Raw genomic sequence first — 14,172 nt, forward strand, 5'->3', positions numbered from 1 at the left:
GCCTTCCTTCACAGGTGGATTTGCTTAATTCATTTGTACCTAACACAGTGAAAGAAGTGAAAATTAACTAGCTCTGTCTACACAGCACTATGCTAGCGGTACTCAGCGTATGTACTTGCTTTCACCACTCCCAAGGAATTTTACCACAGTCCTTGCTAACACCCACTTTGGTGGGCTGTACAAGACTGGCAAGCCTTTCCAAACTCCATATTGACATGCGGGGACGATTCCAGGGCAGGGCAAGGAGCCTACCGAAAAAGAACACCAAGAAACATCAGGCTGTTCCCAGGGCATACCTGAAAAGCCCAAAGATCACCTAGCAGTCAAAGGATCATCAAAATGGTCATAAGCCAGCCTCCGACCCGAGAGAAAGGTCAGCCTCTCCAATAGGAAGAAATAATACACACCTGAAAATATGCCTCAAGGTAGGATTATCCCTGGGACCCTGTTAGAGCAACGGCCATTTTAGTTCAAGCATAGTGCTCAAAACCTCAAATTACTGTGCCTGGTAATGTAGGAAGGAAGGTCAATGGGAGCACTGATTCAGGCTTAGGCTCACAGTAAAAGCCCAGGGGAGAAAACAGAGATGAGAGCCTAGAGAACAAGGAATAGGCTGGAAGTAGAAGTAAGTACTAGAGAAAGAATCAGTAAGACGGGAAGGTGGACCTTGAGAAGGAAAGATTCAGGGTTCTGCTGATCCTATTATTTCAATGGCTGGAGAGGTTGTAACTGGGAAAAACAGGGATGCCACATGCTAGTGCATACGATGTATGATTAAGCCTCGCTACAGCCATGTCGAATACAGACTCTGTCCAAAGCCAAACAGAGAACTCTTTGAGGGCAAATGGAAGGTGAGCACGCGCTCAGGGCAGGCAGGAATTTATTTCAGTGTGCTCCTTCACTGTCGGAACAGCTCTCCAGAGAGAAAACAAACAACATATAGCAAAGACCCCAAAGACAGAAGCAGCACTAAGGCTAAATAGAAATAAGATGCTTTAATTTGCCTATGGCCAAAAAGTAATAGAAAGACGCAAACAGGTTATATTGAAATCGGAAAAACCAAAATTCTACCTTCACATGATCTGTGTAGTTTAACCACACTGAGCAAGAGGGAGAAGCAGCAGAGCCCAGGAGAAGAGGGGGAGTAGGATCCAGGGGCCACGCTTCCTCTCCCCAGCACCCCACTGAGCACAGGCTGGCAACATGGCTGCCAGGTGGCTGAGGGCCCCAGGCCACATACAGGCCTCACTCCAGCAGCTTTCACTCCTGCAGCCTCGGCCTCCTTGTTCACGGACTCCCGGTCAGACGATCGCCCACTGGCCATGCTGTCCAGCGAATGGCAGGAGACAGCATTGTACAGCGCCTCGTAGGGACCCTCCTCTTCAGCGTTCGTGTCAAAATCGATGCTCAGTTCAGTCACTGCTTTCTCCACGTCCCCTGAAGAGGAGGTGAGAAGCAAGAGAGCAATGAAAGGAGAACAATCTGGGACTTCCACTCACTGCAACAACCCAAAGGCCCTTCAGTAACCTGAACCTGACAAACACTAACCCAGACAAGGAAAATAACAGACTGCTTTGCTCTGTGGACAGGAATAAATAGAGAGAGCTTCGGCTGCTCTTTCTACCCTGAGAATTGACTGTATTTTTCTCTAATTCAATACAGAAAATGCTTGACATCTATGAGGGATGCTCCCCAAGACCTTTATAAATTCCCTAACACCTCAATACCATGATAGCATAAATGTAAACATAAAATGTCACAAAGTACAACTGAAAAACTTAAGTAATCCTTTAAATTCTTAATAAGAACCTCCATGTGTTCAAGCCAAATAGAGGATGGTCAAGCCTTTCCAAGACAGACACACTGCAGCCGTTAGACTCACTCACTGGATAACTAAGAACCTCAGGGTACCTGGCATCCAAATTCGCGAAGGCAAAATTAGCATCTGTTACAGACCAGGGATCTCTGGGTCACTAGCATATAGTCAAAACTGTAACTGTAAGCTTTAAACCCTTAAAAGCTAAGAGCTCAGTGAACTACTAATCCCATTCCTAGTAGATCATGGGGTCAAGAAAAAAAGTGTGACGGGGAGGGAGACAAGGACTCAAGTACAGACAGGCTGAGTGTCCTTTAACTTATGGACCTCTACACGCCTCTGAAAAGCCCCTTTCCCTTTTTAGTGTCTGGCTTTGTTCTCCTTCTCTAGCCTTCTGTATTGTGATTTGTAGCTGGGGAAGGTGTCAGTCAGAGTTTTGTCTTTCTCCTTCACCACACCTAGGACCCAAAACGCTGCTCAAAAAATCTGAAAAGGTGGATTCTGGCTAATGATGGAGAGGCAGGACTGCCTAAGCTAGCACCCAGACCACATTTGTTGACCAAATGATATATTACCAAAATCTGCCAAATACACATCTACCAAACAGATGACACTCATTAAATATTTACTGTGGGCCAACTATGCTCAAGGCACTACAGTGTGTGTTAGAAAACAAGGCTTCCCTGAGATTTGAATTCATTTTGAGGTCATCTTGCCTACTAAATAACCCAGAATAGATCTCAGAGAGCTGACTGTAAAAGTAGAGAATAAAATAAAGGAGGAGGGGCTGGCAAGTGGCATAGTGGTTAAGTTCGTGCACTCCGTTTTGGCGGCCCACAGTTCACAGATTCAGATCCCAGGCGTGGACACAGCACCACTCATCAAACCATGCTGTGGCAGCATCCCACATAAAATAGAGGAAGATTGGCACAGAAGTTAGCTCAGTGACAATCTTCCTCAAGCAAAAAGAGGAAGATCGGCAACAGATGTTAGCTCAGGGCCAATCTTCCTCACATGCAAAAAATTAAAAATTAAATAAATAAAGCAGAAAAGAAGAGGTCCACAGTTGAAGGACTAAGCTAGGACCAATAAAACTTCATATAGTTGGAAATAAGTGAAGTTGAATATGAACTTAAGTACTCCCAATCCTCTGAAATTATTATTTAAATTAAGATTTTCCATTTTGCCAAAGAACATTCAACTCTTCAAGCTGGGAGCCCCTTGGCCAGCAGAGAAGAGCTGCCTTACCCTGAGACTTCTGTGATATGGAGTCCATATTGGAGATGAGAGGTGGCTGGGGTGTGGGGGTTTTATCTACCTCTTTTGCACTTCTTTTTCCAGTCATGTGATCTACATGGAAAGACAAATAAAGCTGCAGCAAACACAAATGCCTTGGCTCGGCCAGTGTGTCCCCTGGTCGTCCCAACAGGGAGATGGACTGATACCTTCAATAAGTGCTGCTATCTGCTGGCTCTTTTGAGAAGGCAGTTCCCGGACAGTGTCTAGGGCAGTCAGTCCACGGTTATCTTTTATGTTGACATCAATTCCTAGAAAGCACACCAGGTAACCCAGGGGAGTGAGCATTTTCAAGCCAGCCCCAAAAAGCACCAAATTCCAGGACACCTAACGCTCCCAGCAGCACAACCAACATTTTTCATCCGAAGCCATTTAATCCAGCTATTCAAGAATAGTTTGTACACTTGCAATCAAACAGTGGAGATGTATATACATTGGGCTCAAATGCAGCCAGCAAAAATCCCCCAAGGAATAAGCCCAACCCTGGCATGCGGTGAAACAAGAGCGCTGCCGACCTCTCACCTGCAGCCAGCAGGATTTGCACCACATCGGTCTTGCCAAACAAAGCAGCCTCATGCAAAGCACTGCCCTTCTCCGTCTGGAAAGCAAACGAGAGCGCAGAGCAGGACGTCGTCAGAACAGTGACCCAGGTTTGGCGTGGCTTCACACGACAAACGGGACATAGACAAGAAGGGACAGGAAAATAAAATAAACCACACAAAGTCCTCTATCATTATCTTTCCCACTTTTCTTGTCTGGATTCCAAAACCACGATCGTGGCCTGTACATCAAGGATGTTTGATGTGCCCCCAGCAGGCCACACATGAATAACTGCAGTTACTCCTGGAGCCACCTACTGGTGAAGCACCTCAAAACTCCACCTCCCTGGGAGGAAGGAATAATGAGAAGAAAAGTACAAGGGAAAAAAACATCATAACTTCAAATGTGGTTTGGTTAACGCAAAGCCTAAGGAATGGTCACTCATCTGAATGGAGAAAACTAACAACAGACGGAAATGCTAAGTCTCCTGTCAGCAAGATCAAGTCAATGGCACTTTGGAGGGGCGAAATGGTGGCAGTGGGAACACATGCATAGGAAGATAATGAAACTTTTCTAACTTTGAGATAGCCCATAAGCACTTCTTTTCAGGGTATAACGATTATATATTACCCCTGAAAAGAAATAAAAAATAACAGACTCATTGAGGATTTTGTCTCTAAAGTTTCACATTAAAATAAGTCAACAAATGGAAGCATCTGACACATGACGTGAAACGTGCTAAATAAGAACACAGCCCAGTAGCATGGTACTTGTGCCTCTTCCAAATGACTAGGTCCCCTGAGCTTGGGAGGTACAGCTGCCCCACTACCTGGTAGTTGCTATCCATGCCAGCATCCAGGAGGACCTGGACCACAGCTTTGTGGCCGTTCCTTGCTGCCAAGTGCAGAGGGGTATGCTTCTTAGTGTTGCAGCTCAAGAGGTTGGGGTGTGCGTTGAGGAGCATCTTCACCACCTCCAGTCTCCCATACAGTGCAGCCAGGTCCAGAGGTGTCTCAAATTTGTTGTTGCGCATGGTAGGGTCTGTTAGCTCCTCTAAGAGGACCTTCACCACCTCCGTGTGGCCGTACTGCGCGGCGCAATGCAGGGCTGTCTCATTGTCGTTGTTCTAAGGAGTTACAAGCAGATCACATCAGACTGGTGACTGGCATATGACTGGGATAATCACATGTAAAACCATTGAAATTTAAATGAGAAAAACAGCAGCAATACTTGGGGACTAATAGAAGTCAGTCAGAATCCAGACATACTCCCCCACAACCAACCCCGACTACTCCATCAGCCACATCTTGCCCCCATTACTGCAAGAGGGGAGCAGTCATCTCAATCTTTGCAGCCTCCTGTGTGCCGTGAAGGAAGTGTCTCCAGATTGCAAGGAGAGTGAACCAGGGAATGTGGCAGCCCTTGGGTAGAAGCCCTGGCACAGATAAATGCCAAGAATATCACTGCCATTGATTCATTTTAAACTTCAACTGGTTTTACAATTTATGTTTAGTCAACCCTGTGGTTCTGATTCTGGATTTGTAGACCATCTGTTGCCTTGCATACAAGCTTTTTGGAAAGAGTTTGTCATCTGCATAGCTTCTTGCATGCAAATCAATCAGCCAACAATGAAAGTAATGAGCAGAGCACCAAAATCACTCTCCAGATATCAGCCAACAGCCATTTCCAAGGGAGGGAGGCACCTGAGCTACACGGGATCCTGATGCTGCCCTGTGCCTACTCCAGGAGCCTGCACCAATCAAAGCATGCAGAATCTACAGCACAGGGAAGCATTTCTTATGGAAGAAAGATTCCATCAGACCCTGGAATGTTTCGTGTGAGAGGTGCAAAATATTCAAAATTGTTAACACGCCATCAGTTCAAATTCACAACCTCACGGTCCTTTAATGCCAATTTTGTTTCAAACTAAAGGTAGAACCTGGGATAAAATAGGAGAAGTTTGTGCTTGATCAAGTATCAGAAGCAAAATGTATAATCATTCCAATTATGCTCTTTCTTTCACTACTACTGACAATGTATAATTAGAGCAGGAATAAATTAATTTCCATGACCTCTCCTTTTTTAGAAGCACTAATGAAAATAATTCTCCCACAAGATTTTGAGACTCCTGAATTTATTCAGGAGGCTTCTGCCACTTTGGGGAAACAAAGTTTACAAGGGGGTATGTCCACTAAGTCAATATTGTGCACCTTTCAGAGATGAAAAGGTAAAAATTAAACATTTCCACAATTACTTTAATTCTATGAATGACATTAAAAATAACAGACCAGGAGTTACCCAAACATGCATGCAATTCCATCTGCTTTTGATCTGGCATTTGACTGCATCATTTTTTCCAGCTACACCAAGTGTACCAGAAAGATCCAGAGCTTTTGGGAGGACCCAAAAGGCCAGAATGATAGCAAAGAAAATTTTAAAAAGGAAATAAGGACAGAAAGGGTAGTAGGCGAAGCCACATGCAAAGATAAATGTACACACATAAACAGAGGAAGCAGGACTGAGCTCAAACACAGCTCAGGAGAGCAGCTACTGAGACAGTGCAGCCAGCCTTCGCTAGCCACAGAACACAGCCAGTGAGCAAGGCCTCCGGCGATACATCTGGCTCCCAGGGACGAATTCCATGTCAACCTAAAAGTCTGAAGGGAAGGGGGAAACTCTGGGCAGAAAGTAAATCCTTGGGGTTCCTGTGGCAAAAAAAACCTATTTACGCCACCCATTTGGAATGCCCATTTCCTGTTAAGCTATGGCATGAGTTCCCCGAGTGAACTCAGAGCTGTCACTTCACTTTCTCACTATGAAAAGGCGGCTACATCAAGAAAATCTCACAGGAGCTTCCTGTAGAGTGATCCTGAGGCGGAGTGGCAACCCCCAGAAGTTTAGGAGGATTCTCAGGGTTTTACATCTCAAGATTAGCATGAGAGCAAGGGCCAAGAAACTCAGCTTATTCTTATTAAAATTCCAATCTGGAAAAACTTGTTTACCCTAACGCAGATAGCGTTGTCTCTTTTACATCCAAGTTGTCTCCCAACAACCAGAATAATCTGTCCTTGATTTCATAAAAAGTATGCCATTAGGGCCTGAAGAACTGTAAACCTCTAAATTATCCAACAGGAAAAAAAAATGTCTTCTCTATTTGTTTTTTTTGCCAGAACTAAGGCAGCTACCACAAAGCTGCCTTCCTAAAGGCAAGGTCTTGATCGCTACCAGGCAAATTTCTTGCCTAGGTTAAAAATGGCCTACCCACATCTCTGCAGAATGTTACATTCATATTCCCGGTGTAGGAAGCATCATACTTACGTTTCAGTCTTGCCAGACATGGTCTGCTAACTATAATTACTCTTGAGTTTACATCTGTGGTGACCACATCTCTTGACTACTGCACAGAGGCCATTACAGTGAGCTCTTACTACCATCTCCTCTCTGAGCCTGACAACCATCAGGGCAGGAAGTCGCTAAATGATGATTCATGGACGCACAAGAAAGGAAGGGATTCCAAGGAGAACACAGATTCCTTACCACTGGAATCCTCTTTCACACCTTCCAAAAGATACCATAGGTGCTAACAACACCTCAAGAGTTCCCAGAATCATATTAGCACGAATCTGGACTGAGGAAAGGGACTGAAATGAAACACTCCAGTTTTCTCCAAAGTCTTAGCACAAACTTTCCATTCCTGCCCATCCTGAGACCCACTTTCATTTTTCCTTGCTATGGTCAGTATGTTTAAGGAAAAAAATATCCCTATATCCTTTATATCTGGTGACCCCATTCGATGTGTAAACCCATTATATTTATGCATTTTATATATATGCATAAACTACAAGCAGCAAAACAGTCATATGGAAACATTTCCATGACCTTTCTCCTTCTGAAACTATTCAAAACAATCACTTCCCAGTGCTTGCTTAGATTATAGCCCATCTGCACTCTTGCCCATTGTTCACAGATACCTAAGTTAGGGACATCTGGGCTACAGCTCTCTGTAGCAACAATGGTCTACACTCTAGAAACATACCAAAATTGGAACAACAAAAAAGGATAAACTGGGTCTACTGAGATTTAGAAGACAAGAGACACATGAGAACCAAGTCCATCATGTGGAAGAAGAATGAGACTCACTGTGTAATGCTCTGGAAGGCAGAACTCTGATCAATAGATGGAAAGTTTAGGAAGACAGATGTCAACCAAGCATAAGAAACTAAAATCAGTGGAATCGAAAAAGAGGCTGCCAAGCAGTAATTCTGTTTGTTACTGGGAGAAACAAACAAGCAAATAAAATAAGGGGTACATGGGCCCACCTTTCAGGTGAGAGAAGAGGATTCCTGCTCTGGGTGGAAAGTTGGCCTAGATCGGTAGTTCTCAAACTGGCTCCGTTTTGGAATTACATGGGAGCTTAAAAGTAACTAATAGTAAGTCCCACCCCAGACTGAGGTGCCAAGGTAGTGCCTCAAGAGGGTAAAGCCCAGGAAAACTATTATTAAAAAGCTTAGCAACCTGGTGCTGGCCCCGTGGCCGAGTGGTTAAGTTCACGCACTCCGCTGCAAGGCGGCCCAGTGTTTCATTGGTTCGAAGCCTGGGTGCAGACATGGCACTGCTCATCAAACCACACTGAGGCAGCGTCCCACATGCCACAACTAGAAGGACCCACAACGAAGAATATACAACTATGTACTGGGGGACTTTGGGGAGAAAAAGGAAAAAAATAAAATCTTAAAAAAAAAAGTTAAAAAAAAAAAAAAAGCTTAGCAATCTAAACAAGCACCAACTTAACCAAGCAATCATTCATCATCAACAAGAACGAGATAAACTAACATCATGTGTGTTGTGATGTGATGTACTAAAAAGGAAGGACATAACACCACTCCTGTGGCATTCCTGCCAAAAATGTATAATCTGAACCTAATCATTAGGAATATCAGACTAACTCAAACTGAGAGAGAGTCTACATAAAAACTGATCTATATTTTTCAAAAACATCAATATCATGAAAGGCTAAGAAAGGCTGAGGGATTATTCCAGATTATGTATGATCCTGCATTGGATCCAGGACCAGAAAAAAACCTTCTCTAAAGAACATTATTGTGACAATTGGTGAAATTGGAACATGGATTCTATATTAGATAACAGTATTGTACAACGTTGAATTTTCTGAAATTGATAACTGTATTGTGGTTATAAAAGGAGATGTCCTTGTTCTTAGGAGATACATGCTGAAGCATTTGGGGTTAAAGGGTCATGATGTCCATGACTTAATCTCAACTAGTTCATCATCACCTACAACAATAATTACAGAGAGAAAGAGAGAGAGAGTGCAAATGTGACAAAATGTTAACAATTGGTGAATCTAGGAGAAGAGTATAACGCAGTTCATTGCATTACTCTTGCAACTTTTTATAAGTTGGAAATTTTTTCAAAATAGAAAGTTTTATAAAAGCTGTCTAGGTGATTCTCATGCAACCAGACAAGCTGATAAGCATGTGGCAACAACTGGTCTGGATAACTTCCAGGTCTCTTCCAGCTCTAAAACTGTGAATTATTTTTAAGTGTATAGAAAAACAGATCTACCATAAAACTAATTTGTCTGTTGCTCATCTTATGATGTTCAGATTTAGTTAAAATTGTTTTAAAAGGGAATAAATAAATAGTTTTAATAGTTCCACCTTAGCTAAGGATGACTTCTATTCGGACTGGTTTGTGCTGATTTGCTGGAAAAGGAAAGACTCCATATGTCGAGAGGAAGATGAAGGCTCAAGAAAATTATTTCTGCTCCCAGGAAAGGCATCCGAGACTTCTTCATTTCTACAAGTGCCTCACAGAACTTAGCACATAAACGGCCCTTGGCACAACAATTCCTAGACACAAGCCAGGTCAATAAAAACCCACGGAGTCAGGAAATCTAGGGAGGTGAGATTCAAATCAGCTCAGAGAGAGTCTGTATTGTTAGCACAACCCCAACAGCTTTATCCCTGAATGCCTGAAGTGGGGAGGCAAAAAGAGAATTATGTTCTTATTCCACTTAGACTAATTTTCTTCTATGTGTGCAAAATAAGGAATTGAAAAGTGTGCTTTCAAGAACCAAAATCTGACCCTTTAATCAGAGTTTTATAAGCTAACTAAACTAACCACTGAGTGGGAAAACAATCACTTCGAGGTACCTCATCCCAAAACAAAACCCTGAATAAACTAATTGAGAGACATTTCATTAAACTTCGCCCACTAGTAACAAAGAAAAAATTCCAAAATGCTGTTTCAGAAATACCACATTATATATATCTTTGAAAATTAGGATCTCAAATATTACTGGTTACCAGATATTTTTACTTTACGTATATTATCTAATTTAAACTCCAAAACAAACCAGCAAGGTAGATGGCATACTACATTTTACAGAAGAAGAAACTGAGGCTCAGAGAAATTAAGTAAGTTGTTTAAATCAACAAAACCAGTAAGTGGCAGCACAGAATTGAAACTCACGTCTGACTTGAAAGATTGTGACCTGGGAGAGTTTTCCACTTTACCGCACTACTTCCAGAAAAAAGAAGAAAACTAAGATAGAGTATCTTCCTATTTTGAAGATTAGAAAACAGAATTTAAAGAGTGGGCCAAAATAAAAGCTAACGTGTTACACTACTCCCAGATCAAACTGCTTCTCCACCAATAAGGCCCAACAGCTGAACAAAATCTGCCGTAGAGTCTGCCTAGGTCCAGCCCATAGGGAGCGCCATTTGCTAAACCAGTGTTTCTCAAAGAAAAACGTGAAATATCTGCCTTGCCCTTTTAAACACGCAGCAGCACCTTATGTTTCCCTTCCCTGAGGCTGCTGTATTGAGGGCAAGTCAAAGGTAGCTAATGTGAATAATGGAGTGACTCAACCAAACTCCAGATTGTTGCCAAAAAGCAAACCTCATCCAAATGAAACTCGGATCAAAACCAGCAGCTGAGAGCACTGAGGAAAGAGGCTAACACCATCACCCAACCCACAAGCTCTGCCTTCTGATGTGGTGAAGGCCCGCGGCAGCGAGGTCAGGAGGGCTGGGCCATTCATCACCAGGCCTCTCAGACCATTACTCGCCCCAGCCTCACAGGGAGGGAGGCTCAAGGCAAACGCCCTGCTTGGCCCTGCAACTTCATTTCCTATTTCATAGCCCTTCCAAAGGACCAGAGTGACCAAGCAGAGAGAGAAGCTAAGGGCTGAGGAGAAGGGACTGAGGCTTTAAAGCCCCAGGCAGAAATGCATAAACTCAAGGAAATGAGAGGGAAGCCATAAGCAACAGGTTTTTTTTGTTTTTAGGAAGATTAGCCCTGAGCTAACTGCTGCCAATCCTCTTTTCGCTGAGGAAGACTGGCCCTGAGCTAACATTCGTGCCCATCTTCCTCTACTTTATATGTGGGACGCCTACCACAGCATGGCATGCAAAGTGGTGCCACGTGTGCACCCGGGATCCAAACCAGCGAACCCCGGGCCACCAAAGCAGAACGTGCGCACTTAACTGCTGCTTTTAAGAGTAAAATGGAGGGGCCGCCCCGTGGCCAAGTGATTAAGTTTGCACACTCCACTTTGGTGTCCCAGGGTTTCGCAGGTTTGGATCCTGGGCGCAGACATAGCACCACTCGTCAGGCCATGTTGAGGGGGCATCCCACATGCCACAAATAGAAGGACCCACAACTAAAAATATACAACTGTGTACCAGGAGGCTTTGGGGAGAAAAAAGAAAATAAAATCTTTAAAGAAAAAAAGAGTAAAATGGAGTCACTCATACCCCCTCCCCTACAACTCCATCACATGCTACTGAAAATCAGATTCCACTTCAAAAGAAATACATAAAGCAGAATAAAAAATTTTTTTAAAAATCCAGGAACTACAATTTAATCATTTTTCTATGCTTATTAAAAAGTAAGCTAATTTGTTTGACATCTTTCAACTGCATTCTTCTTTTTTGAATTTAAATGATTTTAGAAATCACAATAGTAAATTATGTATATACTATGGTCCCTTCTATTTCCCCATTTTGGCACTTCTAAGCTTTTCAGACATTCCAGGAAAATCACCCATCCTTTCGAGAATTAGTATGGGTTTTAAAAACAAAACCAAAACCCACTGAAGCTGCATGTTCCCATTCCCAGACAAGTCAAAAGCAGATGAGCTGAAGCGGACAACAGTCAGGGTAATGAGGAGGAGCCTGAGTGGACAAGAGTGGAAGCCAGAGAGGACCAAAAAGAAAGTACAGCTTGGAGAAATGATGCAGAGAAATCCTGGCAGCAAAGTACACACCTTGGCATTGATATAAGGATCAAAGGGGCCGTACTTTTTGAGTTCTTTGATCGCAAGAGCATTCTATAAAAAGGAGAGGAAAAGAAAATGTGATGATAAAATGGATGAAATATATCAAAGCAACGTATAGCCCCGAGGGGGCCAACACTAGAACAACGTGGTCTGCCCTCGGGGTGCCTCAACAGGAAGTTAATGGGGAAGACAACCTCCAGGGCACAGCACTTCTCTCTCCCTCTTATCCAAGCAGCCAACTAGAACCATATTGATGGTTTTTAAATAAATCGGTGCAATACTTGTAACTACTGCCTAGATCCATTAGGTTCCTCAAGCTACTGCAGATGTCTTGCCCAGCCTCTGGCCCACCCACCTGCCTGCCAAAGCACGGGGCTGGGGTCCCACCCATCAGTGATACTCCAGGCAGGAGGTGGCTGTGAGCACGACAAGCTAGCACAGTCAAGTGGCTCAAAAATCCAAGCAGCTGTGTTCCAAGGCAAAAGTGAGCAAAGACAGGATTAGAAGTGGTAGCTGAAAATTTCTTAAATGAGAAGGGCTTTAATGCGTGACTAGTTTTTTCAACATTGAGGAATATTAGTTAAAAGCAAACTTCTTTATAAATTTCCTCCAGATAAGAGAAATTATAATCACTTTAGCCAGGAGGAGTACAATCGCACTTAGATTCTAAAGAGGCAATTCCAAAGAGACAATTATCATTCCTAATGTTATAAAACAAACATCCTCATTGATGATCTTAAATGTCTGTTGCTCACCTATCCAGAAAATATAGCCCGAAAGGGGAAAGGGAAGCTGATTAACAGCTATACATACACAATCTTGAAACTGAGGGATCTGGGAGCACCGCTTTAATTTTCTTACACCTCAGAGTGAAGCTGCCCTTCTCTGAATCAAAGTCATGCTCTCAACAGCTCACTGAGAATGTGATGGACTCGCAAGAATGATCTATTTTTTGAGGAATAAGCCTGATCTAATCCTACAGGTAATTTAACAATCTCCTCTCAGCAAAGTCATTAGGAAAATAGTCCTAAGCTTAGTGAGAAAGAGCAGCATCTTTCTCATTCAACCAACTAAGTACCTGCTTCAGTTCAGAGCAGAGAGGAAAACAGGTGAATGGCTTATCACATAGTGAAAGCCCATCCCCTCTCAAATGGACACACAATCTCAGTCCAAATTACAGGGAGTTGATTTTATGAGAGGCTTGTCTAGAACTTGCATAATTCAAGCATAACTTTTCCAAAGGAATAAACGTAAAGAAGAGGAGGGAGAGTCTCAGAGTACTTAAATCCATCGCCATTGCAAGGTATTTTTGCTCAAATGCAGACCTTTTTATTTTCTAAGAATTATTTCTGCTTTGTCAAAGCATGGTCACTGCAATTAACATTAGAAGACACCACGAAAATGATCGTTCTTTTGAATCACCTTGGACCTCCACTCACATGTTTTTGTGAGTTCATTTTTCAGCACGAGCATGAGTACTTCCACTTCTGCAACTTCTGATGTATGTAAAACAATGGCATGGTTCACATAGTACTCAGATGCACTGGGACTATTTTTGTTTACCAGCTAAAGTTGTATTGCCATATCAATGGCATAAATATAATTTACAATTAATTAAGCCGACCAGTTTGAAATGGACTCGAAGCAATTTTACAGGATTTGCATTATTTCAAATTTTGCATGAGGTCAGCTTTTATATCTTTATTACAGTAATATTTCAAATCTGCATGATTCAAATGCATATAAAGTGCATCCTCACAGTATAAAATTTCCCTGATGTACTAAGAGTAGTAGTGCTGGGAGGAGGGAATCACTCTTAAGGCATGGAAGAGCTGGTTCCCTGAGATTTGAGCTAAGCGGCTGAGATGGTGATGGGGCTGCCAAGGTCTGGCTGCAGGTGAATGGAAGAAAGCTTCCCTTCCTTCCGACCTGTTCATTGACTTTGGTGTGTGAGGGCCCTTGATGGATGAGCAACCGCACTATCTGGGCATCTCCTTTCCAGGCTGCCAAGTGCAGAGGATAACAGCCTTTAGAATCAGCCACGTTGGTCAGGGCATCGTTCCTCAGAAGAACCTCGACCACATCCCTAGAAGGCAAAAATCAACCATGAGTTTGCAGGTCTCAGAAGTCTTTCCTACTAACAGCTCTTTACATTTGTATAGCACAAAGCCCTTTCACAGATATTATCTCATTTGGCTCCCCTATCTCTACCTGA

At 43.0% G+C, this 14,172-nt stretch overlaps 1 protein-coding gene across 6 annotated transcripts in view; it reads right to left on the reverse strand.

Moving 5' to 3' along the window:
• ANKS1A (ankyrin repeat and sterile alpha motif domain containing 1A) overlaps nt 1-14,172 on the reverse strand; it is a 178,301-nt gene that overhangs the window by 93,990 nt on the left and 70,139 nt on the right. For 3 of the 6 annotated variants that reach the window (XM_046640766.1, XM_046640762.1, XM_046640763.1), the window contains exons 3-9: nt 13,887-14,043; nt 11,946-12,008; nt 4,482-4,778; nt 3,635-3,773; nt 3,262-3,363; nt 3,065-3,166; nt 1,241-1,437 (exon numbers count right to left, since the gene is read on the reverse strand). In XM_046640766.1, coding sequence (XP_046496722.1) covers nt 1,241-1,437; nt 3,065-3,166; nt 3,262-3,363; nt 3,635-3,773; nt 4,482-4,778; nt 11,946-12,008; nt 13,887-14,043 — 1,057 coding nt within the window. The remainder of the gene's footprint in view (nt 1-1,240; nt 1,438-3,064; nt 3,167-3,261; nt 3,364-3,634; nt 3,774-4,481; nt 4,779-11,945; nt 12,009-13,886; nt 14,044-14,172) is intronic. The other 3 variants (XM_046640764.1, XM_046640767.1, XM_046640765.1) reach the window with 3 other exon arrangements.

Source organism: Equus quagga, chromosome 15 (genome assembly GCF_021613505.1).
Source record: "Equus quagga isolate Etosha38 chromosome 15, UCLA_HA_Equagga_1.0, whole genome shotgun sequence".
Classification (NCBI taxonomy): domain Eukaryota; kingdom Metazoa; phylum Chordata; class Mammalia; order Perissodactyla; family Equidae; genus Equus; species Equus quagga.